The sequence below is a fragment of the Mus caroli genome, unplaced genomic scaffold (assembly GCF_978045245.1).
Source record: "Mus caroli unplaced genomic scaffold, Mus_caroli_1 scaffold_1, whole genome shotgun sequence".
Taxonomy (NCBI): Eukaryota; Metazoa; Chordata; class Mammalia; order Rodentia; family Muridae; genus Mus; species Mus caroli.
In genome coordinates, this window is record NW_028227256.1 from 122,234,669 (window position 1) to 122,257,165 (window position 22,497).

At 44.7% G+C, this 22,497-nt stretch overlaps 1 protein-coding gene across 1 annotated transcript in view; it reads left to right on the forward strand.

Moving 5' to 3' along the window:
* Positions 1-928: 928 nt before the first annotated feature.
* Positions 929-22,497, forward strand: part of Gpr39 (G protein-coupled receptor 39) — a 209,972-nt gene continuing 188,403 nt past the window's right edge. Inside the window, exon 1 of the mRNA XM_021172183.2 lies at positions 929-2,125. Within this exon, the coding sequence (XP_021027842.1) occupies positions 1,270-2,125 (856 nt within the window). The 5' untranslated portion in view covers positions 929-1,269. The remainder of the gene's footprint in view (positions 2,126-22,497) is intronic.

Below are 22,497 nucleotides of genomic sequence, written 5' to 3' on the forward strand. Positions count from 1 at the left end.
TACAGTGACTTCCCCAAGTCCCCACTTAGCAATGTCTGCACACACGTTGACTGTTGGGTGCATATGTCCACTCACTTTCTTTCGATTTTAGATTTTAGAGTTACATGGAATTTCTACACCGAAAAGCTCAATCTGAGCATTAGAATCCCTCCACTCGTTTAAGCGGGGGAGGGGTGAGGGGGGTGAGGGGGGACGGGACCTCTTTGAGAGCCCATGAGCTCCTGCTGTGGTCCTCTAGCTTGTGGAAACAGCTTCCCTTGATGGATGTGCTTCCCTAAACAGGTATCTAGAACACAGGCACCCCTTTCACATCCACCTACATTCCCAGCGGTTGGTGAGTTCTGCCCCTGGGGAGAGAATGGCTTCGTGACACAACCACCAACAGTTCCAGCGTCCCTGGGCGGGATGAAGAGGCAGCGTGCACTGTGCACATGAGGAGGCTTGGAGCCAAGCCAGACTTCAAAAATGGTCTTATTAGCCAGGTTGGGGATGACTTCCAGGTAGTAATTCATTGCAAATACCTGGGTATCCTATAAGCTAGGCACTGCTGGGAGCGCACTTGCAGAATTTTCCAGGGCAAGCCACAGTCAAACCAGTCTTGTAAGGCAGGACATCTCAGATACAGGAGTATATAGAGGATTGTCTCTCTCCATGGCCTGGAGAGACCTCCGCCTTCCCAGGTGCCACACCTACTCGGTTTGCCAGTCCCAAGAAACCTCAAAGACTGGCCAGGAGAAGGCTGCAAGAGCGAGGGGGTGGGGAGGTGCTGTTCCTTTTCCTGCCACAATCTGTGTTGAGTCAGACCCTGAGGCTGGCTGGGCTGGTTCTGCCGCAGGCTGCTAAGCAGAATGGGTTGTGGTTAATGATTGACCCGTGGGAGACCTCTTCCCTTCCCTCCTGAAAGGCAGTCGGGGAGGTCAGTGCCAGGGACCTGGAAGGGGGAGGAGGATCCGCCGCCAGACAGAGTTCTGCGGCTCTTACTCAGAGTTGAGTAGGGAGGTCAGAGCCTCCTCCGGACTGGTTCCTCCTCACCCCGGAGTGACTATCTCCAAACCCCACCGCCACCCACTGCGTCGCCAGGGATTCTAGGGTGAATTATTCCAGGAAGTTACAATGAGAGAGCCGAAAAACTAAGTCACTACTGGCCAGCCAACCACAGTGACAGAAAAGTGTTGCGCCCACGCTGGTGAGTTGCGGGGCTTCTTTGGGAGGCAGAACAAAGGGCAGAGGAGACATTTGGGGACCTGGTGGTCTGGGTCTCTCTTCCTCATGGCTTCATCCAGTGGCTCCAACAACATCTGCTCCCGTGTCATCGATCACAGCCATGTTCCTGAATTTGAGGTGGCCACTTGGATCAAAATCACCCTCATCTTGGTGTACCTGATCATCTTTGTGGTAGGCATCTTGGGCAACAGCGTCACCATCCGGGTTACGCAGGTATTGCAGAAGAAGGGCTATTTGCAGAAGGAGGTGACAGATCACATGGTCAGTTTGGCTTGTTCAGATATCTTGGTCTTTTTGATTGGTATGCCCATGGAGTTCTACAGCATCATTTGGAACCCCCTGACCACACCCAGCTATGCTCTGTCCTGTAAGCTCCACACGTTCCTCTTTGAGACGTGCAGCTATGCCACACTGCTGCATGTGCTGACCCTCAGCTTTGAGCGCTACATTGCCATTTGTCATCCCTTCAAGTATAAAGCAGTGTCTGGACCTCGCCAGGTGAAACTGCTGATTGGCTTTGTATGGGTCACCTCCGCCCTGGTGGCACTGCCTTTGCTCTTTGCCATGGGTATCGAGTACCCTCTAGCAAACGTACCCACTCACAAGGGACTCAACTGCAACCTCTCTCGTACCTGCCACCACGATGAACCTGGAAACTCCAATATGTCCATCTGCACGAACCTCTCCAACCGTTGGGAGGTCTTCCAGTCCAGCATCTTTGGGGCCTTCGCTGTTTACCTGGTGGTCCTGGCGTCTGTGGCTTTCATGTGTTGGAATATGATGAAAGTGCTAATGAAGAGCAAGCAGGGCACTCTTGCAGGGACCGAGCCACAGCTACAGCTGAGGAAGTCAGAGAGTGAGGAGAGCCGGACAGCAAGAAGACAGACCATTATATTCCTGAGTGAGTCTAGGTCGCGGTGGGGAGAGGGGGCTGGGGGGAGGAGGGGGGACTTGGGCCTTCTGGCCTGAGAAGTGAAACCTGGAGTTCACTGAGGCTAAAAAGCAGCAGCTAAATAAAGGTCTTGGTGCTTATTGGGGGGGGGGGAGATGTCTCTTCTTTGTGTTTAGGAAATCTGTGGCCTGTGACATTGAAAGGTCTGGTACATTATTCCTATGACTTCAGGCTATAAACAAAGTATCTTAGATAAAGATACTGGGTGATAAGAGGGACAAATGAAATCACCCAGGTCGAGTGTTCCTTTGGACAGGGACAAGTCCTTCAGAGATAAAGAGAGAGACTGCTATCTTACTGGATCCTTAGGCCAGAGAGCCTTAATTCGGCAGGGAAATTTTGTCCGCATTTGTTTTTCTCCTCCTTGGAAGAAACTGGCTTCTCAGGGATACTTGCTCTTTAGACTGCTATTTCTGGCAGCTGTGATCTACAAGTCTAAAGAAACCAAGCTTTGATCTGCTCACTTTGAGATGTATGTGAGCACTCCCTGCTTAGATTTCTGCTGGGCCATGTGCCTTCTTAGTACAGTGAGCCATAGCAGGGATTTCGGTTTATCTGATGAGCTGACCTCTCTACGCTCCAACTTCTGATGGAGAGAGAGAAAGAGAGAGAAAGGAAGGGAAGGAGGGAGAAAGAGAGGGAGGGAGAGAGAGAGGGAGAGAGGGAGGGAGGGAGAGAGAGAGAGAGAGAGAGAGGTGTTTGCTTCCAAAACTTGGTGGTGATGCAAGTATTTGAAATTAAGGGTCTTCTCTGGGCTTAAAGGGATGAATTCTAGGGAGCCAGTTATATGTAAGACCCCAAAACCTTCAGAAGAGAGTCATGGGAAGTTGGAGATGGGGCTCAGATGGGAGAGCCTAGCATGCTGGAAGCCCCAAGTGCCTTCACCAGCACATGAACTTGGTGTGATCTCCCATACTTGTAATCCTATCATTTGAGAGGTAGAAGCAGGAATATCAGAAGTTTAAGGTCATCATTGGCTATATAGTGAATCTGAGGCTACCCTGGGTTCTATGATACCCTAAAACAAAACCAAATACAGAGCAAAACAAGAAATCCTGAATTAAGGGCTAGAGAAATGGCTCCACAGGAAAGAGAACTGCTTTTCCAGCAGACCTTGCTTGGAGTTCCAGCACCCTCGTCTAGTGGCTCAGAACTACCTGTAACTACTCCAGCTCGGGGGCCATGACTGCCTCTTCTGGACAGCTTAGTCACCTGCCCCTGATATACACACATATGAATAATAATAAAAAAAGTCTTAAAGGACAAACCAACCCAAACCAGAAGGGTTTTGTTGCTGACCTCTGGGAGCCAGGGCTTTAACCCAGACATCTGTAGCACATGTCACCAAAGGCTGCTGAAAATATTTTTCAGCAAAAACAAGGAAAAGGTGACATCATAGGTATGTGAGTGGGAGCTTGGTCAAGGGAGAATTGAGATTACGCACATTCTTCTCCTCATCAGTGTCGTTTCCTGAGAAAAATCAATCTTGGGGTTGTTTGAAACTTGTGTAAGCAGTTCCAGGGTTGGAAGGCACTGGAGTCTTAAGTTGGCCCTTCCTTTGGCTGAGGGTGGGCCAGCTGCCGAATTGGCTTTAATCCAAGAAAATGGTAAGAGACCAGCTTGCACATCTTGGATGAGCCTGTGGCACCAAGAGCTGTATTACTGGCATGGAAGGGGAGCCCAGGGTGCCAACTGGGATTTCTAAGTTCTTGCACAGGGAATTGGATGAAGGACATTTAGATAGTGGGAGAGACATAGATAGTTTACCATGAAAGAGGTTACTACCAAGCAAAGAAATGGGCCAGAGAGTGGGAAAAAAAGAAGTTTAGATGCCTTATGGCCCTGGGTTCTTGGAGCTGTACTCTTTTGTGGGCGCTCACCTTATTCTACAGTTGTATACTCTGCATGCTCTGCTCCTTGTGTGTAGCCCAGGGTCTTTCATATTAATCTTGATGCTCTTTCCTCTTCCCTTCTCTTCTGCCATGGCTGCACTGGGCAGTATATGTTTCTGTTTTATGATATGTGCTGGGGTGGTGGCTCAGTCAGTAGAGTCCTTAGCATGCATGAAGCCCTAGGTTCTGGCTCTGACACAGCATCAAAAGGGAAAGTGAGCGTGTATAGCTGCCACCCCAGCACTCTGTGCGTGGAAGCTGGAGGATCAAAAGTTCACAGCTTAGCATCTATAACACTGTGTTTAGAAACAAACAACAACATCATCCAAACCCCATCACATGGGGGAAATGAGGGTCTGGCCCAGACTTCCACAGTCTGGGTAGAAGGAAAATGGTGTAAGGCAGGACATAGGCAAGGAAGGAACGAGCTACGTGCGGTCTGCAGGCTGAGTGAGTGAGGTCGGCAGACTAATGCTCTGGGAGTCAGAGTGGGGAGTCCTGTGAAATAACATGGCTTGGGACATGGCAAGGGTACTGAAGCCAATACAATCTGTCACCCCCTGTCTGTTGCTCAAAATATCCCTGGAGGGACAGAAATCGTGTTTGTTCGCTTGAACATTTGGCAAGAAGTTTCTTTTCCCTTCTAAATCCCCTTAGACACCATCTTAAACTGTTATCCACCGTTTATACTTTGAAGAGTTTATTTTTAACGTATGTTTATGTGTGTGTGTGTGTGTGTGTGTGTGTGTGTGTGTGTGTGTGTGTGTGAATACACGCATGTACATGGAGGTGCCCAAGGAGCCCAGAAGAAGGCCTTGAATCTCCCGGAGCTGGAGCTGGTGTTAATAGGCAGTTGTGCGCTGTGGGTTCTGGGTACTGAACTTGGTCCTTTGGAAGGGTAGCAAGTGCTCTCAACCACAGCGCCATCTCCATAGACCTGCCTTTACTGTCTGACCAATCTCTGGTTTTTGCTTTTTCTCCATTTCTCTGAGAGGATGGCAGTTCGTCCCCCAGTTCCGGTTCCGGTGAACGTCAGCCTCTACTTGGTATATATAGCCGGGCCGTTGGAGATAATTTCTTACAGTAGTAATTGCTTCAAATGAGTTCCTCCTTCCCATCTAGGCTTCTGCGGATTCTTTATAACAACGATATATTAATCACCCACTGACTCCCAGCATAGACATTGCTGACTGACAATCAGGTACTCAGTGTGTGATGAGACCCCGAGAAATTTGCCATTTGTGTTTAGCCCATCTTCTCTGTGGTGGGTTTTCAAAGCGGTCTGAGCAAATGCTGTCACCCCTCTCCAGTGCATTTCAAAGAACTTTTAAAAATAGGAACCTCACTAATTAACTCAAGTTAGGGAGTAGATTAATGAAGCGAGGAGGAGGAAGCCATGGCTTACATCCATCAGATTAATACGATGCAATTTGCTTTGTGGGTTTCATAAACTTGCGCTTTGGGGCATTTTTAACCCAGAACAAATGAACATATAAATTGTTTATAAACCACTGAATTTAATATAGTGATTTAGCTGTCTTTTTAGTATTTCACTTAACAGATGGATCAAATGAGAATAAATATTTGCTCATTTCAAGCATGTTTTGAATTTAATATGAAGTGTAAATGACGACAAAACACAGTATGTCTTCGGAGCACTTGAAGCAATAAAAAATCAATTAAAGGTTCCCTTCTCATTGTTAAAAAATTTTTCTAACTTCTGGATAATGGAGCCAAAATTCATCAACCCAACCAAGATGAGGAAGCCGTTGTAGCAATTATTAATTTTCTTTTCTGCATATTTTCGCGGTTATCCCTCCACTGTATTGAGGTGCTGAGCTGGTAGATAATGAGAAAAAAATGAGGGATCCTGGGAGAGAAAACAGTGCCAAGATGCCCAATAGGCCACAAGCAATTTGCAGGATAAACCCCTATAATGCAAAAGTGCCTGTTCCTGAAAACACCTGCCTTGCCTGTCCCTCCCCCTCCCTCCCTCTTCCTTCCTCTTTCCCTCCCTCGCTCTCTCCCTTGTCACCCCTTCTCCCTCCCTCCTTCTCTTCCCCTCCCTCCATCCTTTCTTCCCTTTCTTCCTTCTTCCCTCCCTTCTTCCTTTCTTCTTCCCATCTGTGTGTGATGTGTATGTGTGGCCATAATACATGGGCCATTCATATAGGGTACTTATATTCGGACAAAAACTCATATACATAAAATAAAAACAAACACATATTTTAAAAATGCAGGTAGATAATTTTTGTGGCACTCCAGGAAGCTTTCAAGGTAGCAGCTTGCATGTAATCCCCGGAGGACATTAGAACACAGAAGCTGAGCAGTAAACCGTGCTACGGAATTTCATAAAACCAATGACAGAGAACCCAGGAAAACCCATGAATCAAATGTGGCCAGCCACTAAGGACAAGGAGAGTCTATCTGACTTAGGCCAGGTAATTGTGAGAGAACAGAACGGTGACAAGGATAACCCTAGGACAGGCGCTTCAGCATGAGTGGTCTGGGTGAAAAAACACAAAGGAAGACTACTGGAGAAAGCCAGTCTATAATATAGCTGTTAAAATATTTCTTTCTTTTGTGTGTGTGTGTGTGTGTGTGTGCTTGCGCGTGTGCCTGTGCCCATGAGGCCAGAGGAGGACATCAGATACCCTGGTATTAAAGTTAGAGACAGTTGTAGATCAGTTTATGTGGGAGCTAGAAACTAAATTTGGGTCTTATACAAGAGCAGTCGTGTTCTTCACTGAACCATCTCTCTGGGCTCCACTTTGTCTCTTTTTGGGTGAGGTACACATGTAGCCCAGGCTGACCTTGAACCCACTAAGTAGATGAAAATTATCTTCAGTTTATGGTCATCTTGCCTCTACCTTTCAAATCCTGGGATTACAGGTGTGCACATGCCCAGTTTATGGAGTCCTGGGAATGAAATCTAGGGCTTCCTGCATTTTCAGCAAGTTGGGGGTTTTTTTGTTGTTGTTGTTTGTTTTTTTGTTCTTAAACCAACTGAGCCACATCCCCAGCTCACCATAAGAATGTTTTAATAGTTGTTTTCTTGACTAGTTTAATTTTCCAAGCAAAGATATTTTCTGCAGTGTACAATGATCTATCAACTCAGTCTCTTGGGGAAATATCATCAAAATTAAATTAGTGACCTCTTAGCATAAGATAATATTTTGATTTAAATGCTTGAATATATCAGGAGAAAGTTTTACCTCCAATATTCAGATTATTGCTACTCTTCTCTCCTTGCCTTTATTGATGTAGATGCGGCTATAATAAATGATACCGCCTGTTTATTTTTTCTATTTGTGAAATCCATCATAAATTGCAAATTTCCTGCGATCAGCCTGGTAGACAAATACAATAATGCTGCTTTATTTGTATAATCAGCCTGTCTCGGAGATTTCATTTCTCTGTCGGAGACATGCACAGCATTTGAGGAAGGGAATATTGGAGTCTTAGGCCCCATTCATTAGCATTCCTGCTCATCGGTCTCTGTTGCATGCTTCTTGGGGGCTGCCAGAGTATAATCAGGGTATAGGTGCCTTGGCTGAGCAAAGCATCTGCATACTAGTGCCCAAGTGGAGAGTAAAATTCGTTTATGAAGAAACAGCGTGTGAGAAGAATATTAAATTGGAAGTTCAGGGGTCCAGCCTGGCCTCCTGGACAAAGACCCTTGATGTGGCACTATCAGCTCTTTCTGTCTTTTCCATTATTATTGTTATTATTTTAAAATATTTCATGGCTGGATATACTGGCATGTGCCTTTAGTCACCATACTCAGGAGGCCGAGGCAGGTGGATCTGTGTGAGTTTGAGGTCAGCCTGGTCTACAAAGTGAGTTCCAGGACAGCCAGGGCTAGAGTGAGATCCTGTCTTAAAAAACACCAAAAAGTTATGTGTATGAGTATTTTACCTGCTGCATATATGTACAGCCTGTAAGGTGGTCACCATCACATCCAGTTTGTGCAGGGCTGGGGATGGAACCCAGAGCTCCGTGCCTGCTAGGCAAGCTCTTACCAACTAGCCCCATCCCACCTGTGTTTCCCTTCTGCTATATCCTCTGCTAAGTGACTCTCTAACCTCAGCTCCTCCCAAGCTCACTGAGTTTTAGAGAGAAGTTTGGTCATCATGGCTTCTATCTGTCATGTAAATGAATGTTATTATTTAGCCTCTGGTGTTACCTTTCTTTGTAAGCACCTCCAAATGACCTGTGATGCCCTAGTGCTCTTCCTACCATTCTCAGGAAATACCATCAGTCCGAATGAACCTACCCTTTGTTCTTTGTTTGGACTTGGTGATACTGAAGAATGAACCCTGAGATTTTACCAGTGCAGTTAGGCAAGTGCTCCCTTGCTGAACCATGTCTCCAGCCTGAGTCTGCATCTTCTTTTGCTTGGACCTTGGCTCTCCTTCATACTATAGCGATTGACACTTCCTTTAGTACCTCAGCTCTAATCCAACCTTCTAAAATAGGGAATTGGCTCCATCCTATCACGCTGATGTCAGTGCAGACTACTGTCCTTGACATGGGGTTGTCTGTAGTCTGGCTTCATTGAGTTCCTCTCTCCCCTTGGATTGGTCTCAGTTGGCTGCTGTAAGAACCATCCCATGGTTCCTTCCAAAACACACTTGCTTTCTTAAGGTTCTGCTAGCTGAAAGTCTGGTTTGTAAACACCATCAAGGGTGGGGGTGTCTCCCAAGACCACTATTTTATTTATTTATTTACTCATTCATTTACTATTTTATTTTATTTTATTTTATTTTATTTTATTTTTTCATGGTTCTGGATGTCCCAGAATTCAATCTCAAACTCACAGAGATCCCCCTGCCTCTACCTCTCAAGTACTGGAATTAAAGATGTGTGACACCACTCCCGGCTTTCTTCGTTTTTTTTTTTTTTTTTAAATTGTATTACTTTTAAAATTAGATTAACTTATTTACTGTGCATGGATGTGTGTGTGTGTGTGTGTGTGTGTGTATGTGTGTGTGTGTGATCCTGTGCCTTTGTATGCACGTGGAGGTCAGAAGACAACTTCCAAGATTCAGTTCTTTCCCTCAACCATGTGAGGCTCAGAAATTGAACTCAGGTCATCAGTCTTGATGGCAGGTGCCTTTATATACTGAGCCATCTCACTAACCCTTTTCCCCTGAAATTGCACATAGCTGTCTCTGCTGTGTCCTCCTGTGTCCTCTCCTCTGTGCATACACACTCTCCTGATTCCTGTCCCCCAAGGTCATCAGGCACCGCTTCCAACACATTTACTGTATATTTGGGATGGGGTCCACTTCGTGAATCTGGTGGGAGAGCACACTGATTCTCTCACACCTTTTAGTTCTGCCCACCTTATCCCCATTTTAAGTCCTTCAGTAGACATGGTTGAACTCATACCCTGGCCTCTGCATGTTGTTTGTTCTGTCTGATTGCTCTTTGGTCAGACTCCCTCCCCCCACTCCAAGTTAACTCATTCTCTTGTTCTTTCTCCAAGGTCTCAGGGAAGCTTAGCTTAACCTCATTAAAATGTTCTTGCCACAAAACTAATAGTTGTAATTGTACATTTACTTGTGTAGTCATTTGATGGTATCTGTTTTTTTGTTGTATTCCTTAATGGTAGGAGCTGTTCTTAACTTTGTTTTTCCAGTGTGTGTGCACATGTACATGTGTGTGTGTGTGTTTGTTTAAACTATGTGTGTATACACGTGTATGAGCATGTATGTAGTAGCCAGATGTTGATACTGGGTATCTTTCATTATAACTGCCACCTTATTTTTTAATAGAGCCTTTCACTGAGCCTGGAGCTTACCAGCTACCCAGATTCGTTAATCAGCAAACTCAGGGATTTGTCTGTTTTCATTCCACTGCGGACTGGGATCACAGAGATCTATGACCACGCCCATCTTTTCAAACTCGGGACCCTGTGCTTATGTAGCAGGCAAGTTGCCAACTGAGCCATCTCTTTAGCCTCTATCCTTAATTTTCTCTCAGGCTCATACCATCACCCCAGTAGTGTCCAGGGAAAAGCAGATGTTCAACTGTTCAAAAGATGCTTGTTGACTGTATAAATAAGTGAACACACCTCAGCTGTTTTAGGTCTCAAACTCTGGACAAATAGCAGAGCTGCGTATTTAACATGTCAAAGTGGAGCTGGTCGCCAGATTCTTCCAGCATCCCTCAGTACCTGTTACAGGGTCATCCTGGCTAGCACACCCTGCCCCTACCCTAAACTCTCCAGCCCAGGGACTGGCTTGCCCACGCTCTGACTCCTATGCCTTCCCAACATGATAGCACTCTTGAACTGTGAGGCAGAAGAAACCCTCCCTCCCTTAAGTTGCTTCTTGCCAAGTGTTTGTTACAGCAATGAGAAAAAGTAAAGAAGCAAAGGTCTCTGTTATTATGGACATGCTACCTATGGAGTTTATTAGTCTCTGAACAGAACACACGCTGCTCATTCTGATCAAAAGTGCTCTCTTTGAAGGGCACCTGGATCCTTTGAAGCCTTTAACAGGCCAGGGTGGGCAAGGTAACTCAGTGGGTAAAGGTACTTGCTGCCAAGCCTGATGGTCTGAGTTCAATTCCTGGGATCCACATGGGAGAAAGAGCTGACTCATGCAAGTTGTCTTCTGATACCCCTCACACACACTATGTCACACATACATCAAAAATAAATAAATAAATGAGCAGAATTTTAGGGAAAAGCTAGAGTACCACGGAAGATATGTAAGCTTTTCTCCCCTTTTGAGCCAGTGACCATTTTGTGCTAATCACTCCCACAATAGCAACTTTAACCACATGCCTCTGTTGTAAATTACCACAGGGTAAAAGTAACTATGGCGCACTTAGCTCTTAGTCCTTGTTAAAAGCTTAACACATTGTTAATGCAGAGGTGTGTTTGTTTGCTTTTGTCTTGGGTTTTGGATGGGTTAGAGCCCCAAGAGGGCACTGAGATGAATTACTGGGGAATACAGAATTTATTAGAAGAGCTGTTAATGCCATGGACAGACAGACAGAGGCAAGGGAATGACAGCAGCTGCAAGGAGAGTTCAAGTTGAAGCATCCCAGATAGAAATGCAGATGTCTGAGGAAGGGAATCAGAGCCCAGAAGAAAAAAGTAGGGTCTCTTTGTGTAAGCTTCTAAGTGCGGGGGGGGGGGGGGGGAGGGGGGGAGGAGAGAGAGAGAGAGAGAGAGAGAGAGAGAGAGAGAGAGAGAGAGAGAGAGAGACTATAGACTATAGTCAGACTTCCCCAGGTGCAGGAGGCAGGAGAATGGGTAGAAACCAGATCTGTGACCACAGGGATTCCCTTTGATGTAAACTCACTTCCCAGGTAAGGGATCCTGACACCAGGAAGTCCATTACCTAGAAACTTGCAGGCAGGTACTGTGGCCAGCACAGAGAAGGCTGCATTCTAAATGTTACATTTGCACACTCTGAGCACATTTTAGCAAGGAGAGCCTCAAGGAGAAGGGAGGCAGTAACATTTTGAAAATATTAGACTTATGTGCTTTTATTTCCTGTTTAAGTTGAAATTTCACCCCCCACCCACCCTCACTCATGGCTAAGCCAGAAGGCTAAGGGCCCCAGAGGAGGAAAGAGCAGGTACTGCCTGCCCCGTATGCCCTGCATCTGCATCCATTTGGAGAATAGAAACTGTGTTTCTGACCACTGAGTGGTTGTGTTGAAAGCCAGGCTTCTTGAAGTGTGAAAGAATTGCGAACCCCAGATCTCCGCTTTAATGTTTCCAGGTCCACCATCTAGACTGTTCACCTGCAGACATTGCCACAGTGAAGGGCGGGGACCTGATTCCCGGAAGCCACTGATGGGATTTTAAAATGTCCTAGACCTCTGCAGCGCTGCCCACGGCCACCGCATTTGCTGCATTACAATTGGATACGTTTCAGGTCTGGTTGTGTTTCCAGAATGTAAAAGAATTTCTGGCAGGAACAGAGGGATTCTAATGAGCCACTTGTGCCCCACCCACTTTGGCTGTTAGACTATTTGAAACATTAGTCCTCAGGAAATTGGAATTTCCCCAGGAGTCTCATGCTGGGGAAGAAAAAGGCCAAAGGCTGGTGCCAGCCAGAAGAGGAATTTCTCTGGAAGGAAGAGGTTTCTTACTGTTCCGACCACTTGTCAGACCATCTTGCAGGAGAGCCTGGAGCCCAGACTGTGATGGCTCAGTGATGGGTGGGACCTACACCGTAGCTGGGACTGCTTAGTGATACACCTTTTTCTATTTCAACCTAAACTTAATGTTAACACCCTGAAGATGGCTGAAGGTTCACTGAGCCTCCTTGTTCCTCTTCCCAATGTGGCCATACTGAGTCATCTCTTCTTCTCTTCTTTTCATTATAACTTGGATGTTTAACCATCCTCTGAAGGATAGGAGTCAGAGCCTGGCTTGTTAGGGCAAATAGGGTCCAAGCTCTGATTCTGATAGCCCTGGTAATAGTGGCGGCCCCTTGGAATACATCTCCGGAGCAGCTGTCACCAGCTTTAGGGAAGGAGTGAGGCTTGAGGTCATCAATGAATAATGGAGAGGTCTTAGCCTACTGCAGCCTCCGATGCTCTCCGACACACAATGATGGACAAGTGTCCCTAGACTATATAGGGAACATCCAATGGCTGGAGACCTTTCACACTTATTATGTTACTGGGGAATTCAAGGACTCTATTTCGAGTTCTTAGTCTCATTGACCAAAGAAACAAACTCAGAAGAAAGCTTGAGGGTGATTTTTATTAAAAACCTGAGGGGGAAACAATAGGACAGACAAGCCTTGTGTAAGCCTTGGTGGCCCCTAGAAGGAGGAAGAAAAGGAAGGAAACTATGCATTTTTAAATGGAGGTCTGAAAGCAGGCTCACATGAAAAGAAATGGTAGTGGGAGAGGTTAGCTTCAGAGAAGAGTAAGCCCTGGCCACTTTGTGTGTGTTGTGAGCAGGGGGATAGAAAGAAGAAAAAGGAAAAGCTACACTTTGTTGAATAATTAAGAGAAGAGGGCAGGCTCTGTAGGGCTACTCAGTGGGAACCCTCCAAGTGGCTGCATCAAGGTCTGGTTTCTAGGAAGGGCAAGGGCATTATCACACTGAGGGAATCGGCTTCCCCTCTCAGGTGATCTCAGCTATCCTTGAATAGAGGACTCCTGGCCATGTGATTGATAAGTTCAACTGAGTAGCTCTTAAGATGTAGAGGCAATGGTATGCAATATTTAGGGCAAATTAGAATGTAAGGTCTCTACCTAGAGCCAATGTTAGAGATTAGATTCTATTCTTTTGGCTAGGAAGAGGTGGCTTTGCCTGAATTTAAAAGAAGGAAAGGAAGAAAGGAAGAAAGAAAGAAAGAGAGAAAGATAAAAAGCTCAGATCAGATACTATCACCTTTTTGTACAATGAATTAAATCTTAAGAATCCATGGCGACATTCTCATGCCTACTGTTGCCAGACAAAAAAGAGGCAGAGACCAAAGTCCATTGTGGCCTGCAAACCTGCTAACATCTGTAAGCTACCTAGTATTCTTGTTAGGTTGATGCACTGATGGTCCCAATTGTGGCTTCTGCATCTGGAGCAGAGGAAAGCCATTAAAGTGTGATTGTCAGGAAATCCTCTAAGCTCCACCCACTTCTCCTCTCAGTGGTTAGTAGGCACAAACACTGCCCAGGTTATTCACTGAAACTCTAACCTAGGTAAGGGGTCTCCCTCTGTGAAGAGACACCATGACCAAGGCAACTCTTTTTTTCTTTTTTTTAATTAGGTATTTTCCTCAATTACATTTCCAATGCTATCCAAAAAGTCCCCAATACACTCCCCCCCCCCCAGTCCCTCACCCACCCACCTCCACCCCTTGGCCCTGGCATTCCCCTGTACTGGGGCATATAAAGTTGGCAAGTCCAATGGGCCTCTCTTTCCAGTAATGGCCGACTAGGCCATCTTTTGATACAAATGCAGCTAGAGTCAAGAGCTCTGGGGTACTGGTTAGTTCATAATAATGATCCACCTATGGGGTTGCAGTTCCCTTTAGCTCCTTGGGTACTTTCTCTAGCTCCTCCATTGGGGGCCCTGTGATCCATCCAACAGCTGACTGTGAGCATCCACTTCTGTGTTTGCTAGGCCCCGGCATTGTCTCACAAGAGACAGCTATATCTGGGTCCTTTCAACAAAATCTTGCTAGTGTATGCAATGGTGTCAGCGTTTGGAAGCTGATTATGGGATGGATCCCTGGATATGGCAGTCTTTAGATGGTCCATCCTTTCTTCACAGCTCCAAACTTTATCTCTGTAACTCTTTCCATGGGTGTTTTGTTCCCAATTCCAAGAAGGGGCACAGTGTCCACACTTTGGTCTTCGTTCTTCTTGAGTTTCATGCGTTTAACAAATTGTATCTTATATCTTGGGTATCCTAAGTTTTTGGGCTAATATCCACTTATCAGTGAGTACATATTGTGTGAGTTCCTTTGTGAATATGTTACCTCACTCAGAATGATGCCCTCCAGATCCATCCATTTGCCTAGGAATTTCATAAATTCATTCCTTTTAATAGCTGAGTAGTACTCCATTGTGTAAATGTACCACATTTTCTGTATCCATTCCTCTGTTGAGTGTCATCTGGGTTCTTTCCAGCTTCTGGCTATTATAAATAAGGCTGCTATGAACATAGTGGAGCATGTGTCCTTCTTAGCGGTTGGAACATCTTCTGGATATATGCCCAGGAGAGGTATTGCTGGATCCTCTGGTAGTATTATGTCCAATTTTCTGAGGAACCGCCAAACTGATTTCCAGAGTGGTTGTACCAGCTTGCAATCCCACCAGCAATGAAGGAGTGTTCCTCTTTCTCCACATCCTCGCCAGCATCTGCTGTCACCTGAATTTTTGATCTTAGCCATTCTGACTGGTGTGAGGTGGAATCTCAGGGTTGTTTTGAGTTGCATTTCCCTGATGATTAAGGATGTTGAACATTTTTTCAGGTGCTTCTCTGCCATTCGGTATTCCTCAGGTGAGAATTCTTTGTTCAGTTCTGAGCCCCATTTTTTAACGGGGTTATTTGATTTTCTGGAGTCCACCTTCTTGAGTTCCCAAGGCAACTCTTATGAAAGAAAGCATTTAATTGAACACCTCCAACTACAGTTTTGGAGGTTTAGTCTGTTATCATCATGTTGGGGAGCATGGGAACACCCATGCAGGCACTGGAGCAGAAGCTGGGAGCTCAACCCTGATCCATTGGCAGAGGGAGAGAGAGAGAAAACTGGGCCTAGCATAGGATTTTGAAACCTCAAAGACCACCCCTAGTGACATACTTCCTCCAACAAGGCCACACATCTTAATCCTTCTAATACTTTCAAATAGTTCCACTCCCTGGTGACCGAGCATTTAAGTGTATGAGCCTATGGGGGAGCATTATTATCCAGCCTCCACAGTGAAGAAATGATTGGCAGAAGTAATTAAAGTCCCCAGATAGGGAATCTGAGTCTAGAGATCAGAGACAGAGTCAGATCCTCAGAGTGTGAGAGAGTTTGACAAGGAAGAAACTCCTTGTCTCTGGCTTTAAATATTGAAATGTATTATTTCTATACTGTATCTATATCGATAAATATATTTCTCTATACAAATATATGTAGGTATATATATTTCTGTTAGAAATAGGTTCAAGGTCATAAAGAAAAGACTAATTGAAGTGTCTCAATAATGCAAACCTACTCTTGATCAAGAGGGTGTGCTGTTCTGTAGTGACTGTCTTTTCCCCATTGGATGGAGTCTTTCCTCACAGTCTTTTAAGATGGGCTAGGGTTTGTTTGTTTATTTGTTTGTTTTGTTTGTTTGTTTTAGTTGTGCAGAGAAAATGAAGGACAAAAGTGTCTCCACTTTAAAATGAAAATGTTGCAGGATCTTTGTATATAAACAAAGGTTTTACCATGTGGTAGTGGTGGGATTAAAATATTTGCATAAAACTATATCAAGTAGGGGAGATAAAGAGATTTGAATTACTTGTTATCAAATAGGATTGGCAGTGGCCTGGGAACATAGATTCCAGTTACCTCAAATTCCATATTTAAGCATGGAAACAGCATCTAGAAGTTTTGTTTTGTTTTGTTTTGTTTTTGTTTTTGTTTTTGTTTTTGTTTTTTTGTTTTTTATCAACAGAACAAAGAAAACCAGGCAGAAGGCCTGCTGGCCAGGTGTTTGGAATCCCGGTTTTCTTGGTCATCAACGAGGAGTTTGGTACTTGGTTGACCTCATAACTATCACAGTTTAGGCTGTTTCCTTTCCTTATTGTGTGGCAGTACCTGTCAGGACCCTGCAGCCCTAAGAAGCTGTGCTCAGGGCCACCCAGCCTCATCAGGCCCATTAAAGAGAGGAGTGATACTGAAAGCAGGGGAGGAAGAGTGATTCAATGAGGCCATATTGGGTAAAGAGTGAATAAAGAGATCTAGTGATCTCCCCAAGTCCGTCTTTGAGGTCTTGACTAGAGGTTTACGTCTAAATAGTAGATAATATTAGTGAATGACTAAGTAGTCCTGACCTAAGTTTTGGCTCTAGGCTCTCTTGTGAGGTGGTCTATCAGATTGTTAGAACTGTGTAAAATCTCTTTTTGGGAAATAAATTCCACCTCTGGGAGTAAAGACTACAAAGCCTTTGTTTCCTCCTAAAGCAATTCCACTTTTTTAGAGTTTGTTTTCTCAATAGAAAGTACTGAGGGACAACATTTGAGGATGTCCTCTGGCTTCAACATGTACCCTCATGTTCGCACATATGTATTCTCTCTCTCTCTCTCTCTCTCTCTCTCACACACACACACACACACACACACACACACACTCACTCACACACACACACACACACACACACACACACCTACAAAGAAAGGCCGTTCTCTTACTCTTATAAAATTGGATGTGTATGTGGGGAAATCCACCCTACCTTTAATTCTTTGAAAGACGTGATATACTCAGCAGAAACATAGTTTACTGGGAATTTATTAGTCTACTTTCTGTATCCTGCCATTCTGAAAAATTAAATATCACGTTGAAATGACAGCTGTATGGTTTCTCTGTTTAAAAGACATCTGATGGGTTGTCAATGTTTCTCGGGTTTAAGATTGTCGTGACAGAGGTGACAAATGGGTCGTGTTGGTGACTGAAGGGAGAAGTGTAGACTGTAAGGGAAGCTTCTAGAGGAGTGAGGCTGAGCTCTTTCTTGGACATGGAGTTTTTCTGTAAGTGAATCGCTTGCAAAGTTGCCTCCGTTAGGAAGTGCAGTGGGAGTGAGTTCACCTTCCCTGGTCAGTCCTGCAGATCTTCCTGTTTTGTTGCAAAGCACATTCATTTTGTAACATTCACTCAGTATGTAGGAGAATTTAAATGTGCATGATATTCATTTGATTGTAAGGAATAAAATGCTGCTCCTCCAATTCAAGGACCATGATCTTTCTCTAAATAGGGTGTCTTAGTTAGGGTTTTATTGCATGGTGTCTACCATGACCAAGGCAACTCTTATAAAGGACAATATTTAGTTGGGACTGGATTATAAATTCAGAGGTTCAGTCTCCAGAGTCCAGGCAGGCATGGTGCTGAAGTTGTTGAGAATTCTACATCTTGTTCCAAAAGCAAACAGGAGAAGACTGACTTCCAGGCAGCCAGGAGGAAGGTCTCAAAGCCCACCTCCATAGGGACACACTTTCTCCTCAAGGCCACACCTGCTAACAGTGCTACTCTCTGTGGGCCAAGTAACCACATAGGGCATCAAGGCATGGAAATGGAGCATTGCAAGTTTAAAAACTGCCTTTGATGAAGGGTAGAAGAAAGTGATTATTTATGAATCCAATTAGTCCTGGACATTGTTAGTACCTGGAGTGGTTAATTGAACCATTACTCCTGAGATGTTGCCTCTGACTTTAATATTCATGGTTTGGGTCATGGGCCAGCAGCATCAGCCACATGTTGGGAGTTGTAAATGCTGAATTAGAATCTGCATTGTAAGCAGATCGCCATGGTCCTCTGTCCTAATGCTTAAGTATGAAGAAAAGATCTACAACACATAGGATGTTTTATTTCCTCTGTCTTTCTTGCTTGATCTTTTTTTCTCCCTCTCTCTCAGTGTGTGTGTGTGTGTGTGTGTGTGTGTGTGTGTGTGTGTGTGTGTAGACGATGTCCTCAGTTCCATATTGTTTTAGACAGAGTCTCCCAGCCAGAAACTGGCTGATTAGACTAGGAGAGCTGGCAAGTCCCAGGTAATTGTCCTCATCTCCAGTGCTGGGATTATACATAAACACCACCTTACTACCTTGCTCAGGATTTATTTTTTTTTAAATGTAGGTTCTGATAATGAACTGGTGTCCTACTGCTTGCAAACACTTTACCAAATGAGCTTTACCTCCTCTGTGCTTCGGTGTGTTCTTAAAAGAGGAATTGTAATATGTTCTTATGCAGACTTGAGCCTACTGTATTTGTGATTATGAACACCAGCAGGGACTAGTGATGGTTTCGAATGCTCTCCTCCTACCAAGATCAAGAGATGGGCTTGAGCAGAAAGAGGAAGGGGGTACGAGAATGGGTTATTCAGCTAACACTCAATTCACTTTCTTTAAACTCTGTCTGAACAATTGGCTGCCTGGTGTTGATGAAAACTCAGCTACTGTGCTTGGCTGAAATCCAGCTGCTTGTGGGCAAGGGTAAATTACAGCTTATTTACACATCAAGTTAGGTTACAGGTCACAGCGTCTAGAGAAACTCAGGTCAGGCTTTAAGACATGTATGTAGGCAGCTTTAAGTCTTGCTTAATTCACTTTAAAAATGATTATCTTTTTTGTATTTGTATCCTCATAATAAGCTCTGGATTACATTTGCCAAAGGTCACTATAGGGAAACATGAGCCTAGATGTCTATTAACTATTGAGTAGATAATGAAAAATGCTGTAGATACACACAACAGAATTCTATTAAGGCATAAAGAAAAGTGAAATCATGAAATTTATGGGAAAAATGGATGGACCTGGAAATGATCCCATCAAGTAACCCAGGCTCAGAAATTCAAAAACCTGGCATTCTCCTCTATGAAGACACCAGTTCCAAATCTTCATATATGTACATTTATGTGAGGGTGGGTAGAGAGGCCAGGTAACTAGAAAGGGGACCATAATGGGGGCAAGGCAGGCACAAAGGGAAAAGCATTACAGGGTGAGAGAATACAAGCTAGAAGAACATAGAAGCTGGTGTGTCAGAAGTGGAGAGCTCCAGTGGGAAATGGGGTACAGGGTGGTGGGAGGGAGGAGGGATTGGGAGAGAGGGCCAATCCCAACCCCTCAAAATATAAAGGGACAACAAGGGAGCCAGAAGCAGAGTACCCTAACTCCTAAATGGTGCCACCAGCAACTAGTTAATACTAAATCTACAGGGCGTGTTGTTTCCTGCCTGGGACCTGAGTCATTCCACCAGGTCACTGATGGTATCACACAGAGGCTGTTCCTCACCACAGAGTCAATCTGAGTTTGACCGTTGACCTGGAATGCAAAAGTCCTTAACTGTGCCTCAGGTCAGCTGCATGCTTTGATTCTAGCTAGCAGCTTTACCTCAGGGATTTTCCAGTTATGTCCTGATATGATATTGGCCAGGGGTGCTTGTTTTAGACTTAGAATCCCAGCCTAGAGTGCAGGTTAGTGGTACAGAACTTGCCTGAGTTTGAGTTTCAGGGACAGAAATATCTTCCTACCACTGTAACTACAGAAGTCATAATGACAATCATACTTCTAAAGTAAAATCCTATTCTTGATATTAAGGATATTTATCCTGGAAAAGAAAAAGAAGATATGCAGTAGGGGGGCTTGGTAGAGTGCATGTCCAGCATTCAGAGAGTCACAGACTCAATGGGCAGCATGAACTAAACCAGCTGTAGTGCTGCATGCCTATAATCTCCACACTCAGAGGTAGACACGGGGGGTCAGAGCTCCAGGGTCAGCCTACAGAGTGAGTTAGCAGTCAATCTATTAAAAAAAAAAGTAGAAAAAAAAAAGGTCAGAGAATGATGTATTTGTTACTTTCTAGAAATAAAAAAACCAGTGGCTTAAGAATAAAAAAGAGAGTAACTGGAGGAATAGTTTGTTTAATGTCATATTGAATCTGAGCAGACTCTGACACTTTCTTATAACTAGACCTCATCAGCTCTGACAGGGGGGTCGGTATTTTCTGTTGTCCTCACAAGTTGAGGGAGAGGGGGCTGCTCCCCAAGAAGCAACTGCAGTTGGTGGGTGTAATGGGTGGCCTTGTCAACTTCACATGGCTCAGAACCAGTGAGGCAAAGATTATCAATGAGCGATGTCCAAAATCAGCTTGTCTAGACCCAATTTGAGACGGCAAGTAAGACTTTACAACTTCAACAAGCTGCAGGAGAGACCCTGTCCCCTGGCTCTTCCTTGGTCTTGAGGCTGCTGCTTCTTTATGGATGGATCACCCTGGAGTCCAAGGGCAGCACCTTCATCTCTTCCTGCTCAGTTTTCTCAGCCTCTGCTCTTCTGTCTTACTCCAGTTGGGTTGCTATCACACAAATGCCTTAGACGTTGCACCAGACATACACTAGAATTATGTTGTTCACAATTGTGGTAGCTGAGAAAGTGCAAGATCAAAGTGTTGGTAGGTTTAACACTGCTTCCTTGTTGCAGATAGGTAAGTTCTTGCTGTGTCCTTGTGTCTTCCTTTGTGTTTCATTGTTGTGAAGAGACACCATGACCAAGGCAACTTTTATAAAAGAAAACATTTAATTAGGGGCTGGCTTACAGTTTCAGAGGTTCAGTCCATTATCATGGCAGGAAGCAGAGCACTGTGCAGGCAGATATGGTGCTGGAGGAGCAGAGAATTCTGAAGGCAGCCAGAAGAAAACTGTCTTTCCTATGTGATGGAGCCTAAGCATAAGAGACTTCAAAGCCCACCTACCTGGTGACATACCTCCTCCAATAAGGCCACAGCTCCTCATAGTGCTACTCCCTATAGCTAAGCATTGAGACTCATGAATCTATGGGGACCAAACCTAGTCAAACCACCACACCTTATGTATGGTTCATATTGACTGCTAGCTGGACAGGTTCTAGAATAACCTGGAAGACAACTCTCTGACATGTTTGTGAGAGTTTCTAGATTAGGTTAACAGGGGAAAGACATACCAATATGTGGGTGTTGCCATTCCTTGGGCTGCAGCCTTGGACTGAATAAAAATGAGACAGTGAGCTGAGCACCAGCATCTGTCTCTTGCTGTTTCCTGACTGTGGATGCCATGTGACCAGCTGTATCACACCCCTGCTGCTGGGACTTCCCCACCATGACGGACCATGCCTTCAAATGGTGAGACAAAGTGACCCTTCCTTTGTTAAGTGCTTTGTCAGCTCTTTGGTCACAGAAATGAAGAAAGTAACCAATACAGTATTTACATGTGGGAGAGGCAAGCTAGGTAGGTGTCTAGGACCCTTTTCATAGGAACATCAATCCATGTCTGAGGGCTGTTGTTGGGATATGGATTGAGCGTGTTCCCTAAGGATTATGTGTCCTAGAAGCACGGTGTCCTGTGTGCTGATGTGAGCTGGACCTTCTGGAAGATGGTCTTAGTGCACATGGGTTCCTGGCAGTCTCTTTGGGTGAAGAGTTCCTACAAGAGTGTGCTGGTGTAAACAGGGCAAGTCTGACTCCGCTAGCACTGTGCTATCTGTGGCACGATTCTACTACAATACCACATTCCACATTATGGGGTCACAGGAGCCTTTACCATCAATTCAAACCAATGTGATTCCTCCATCATGGGTCATTAGCATCCCCAACTATGATTTTTAAGGAAGCCTTTGTGCTTTATATCCATCCATTTTCAGATTGCCAATAGTGTCACAGAAAGACAACTAATGCATGGGCTTTGCCCTTACGATATAGTAAGTCCTCAAAGCCCACACATGGTACGACTGCATTGATAAGGCTGTTTCCCTTCTGAGTTGGGGGAGGACAGCATTCAGATGATAACATCTTTGTGAATCAAACCCCTTTCTGTCATCTTCTAAGACTGTATCTCATGGCATTAAGGGCTCACTCTTGAAAGCCATTATTATCTCCTTAGCTTCAGATCTTTATCATCATGGTGTCTGCCAATAATTTTTTTTCCTTGTTAGGTAGCATTTCAGTTTCTAGGGATTATGGCATGGTGTTCTGGGAGACTTTTGGAGGCAGCGATTACATTTTATTTTATTTAATGTGTGCATGTATGTATGCTCGTGCATGCATGTAGGCCTAGACATTTGGGCAGAGGTCAGAAGACTTGGTTATTTCTCTCCATGTGGGTTCTAATGATTGAACCCAGGTTATCAGGTTTAACAATAAGCTTATTTACCTACTGAGCCATCCTACCTGCCTAGATGTTATTTTAATTAATTATTATTTTTGAAGACTTTGATCTCACACATTCCACGTTCACC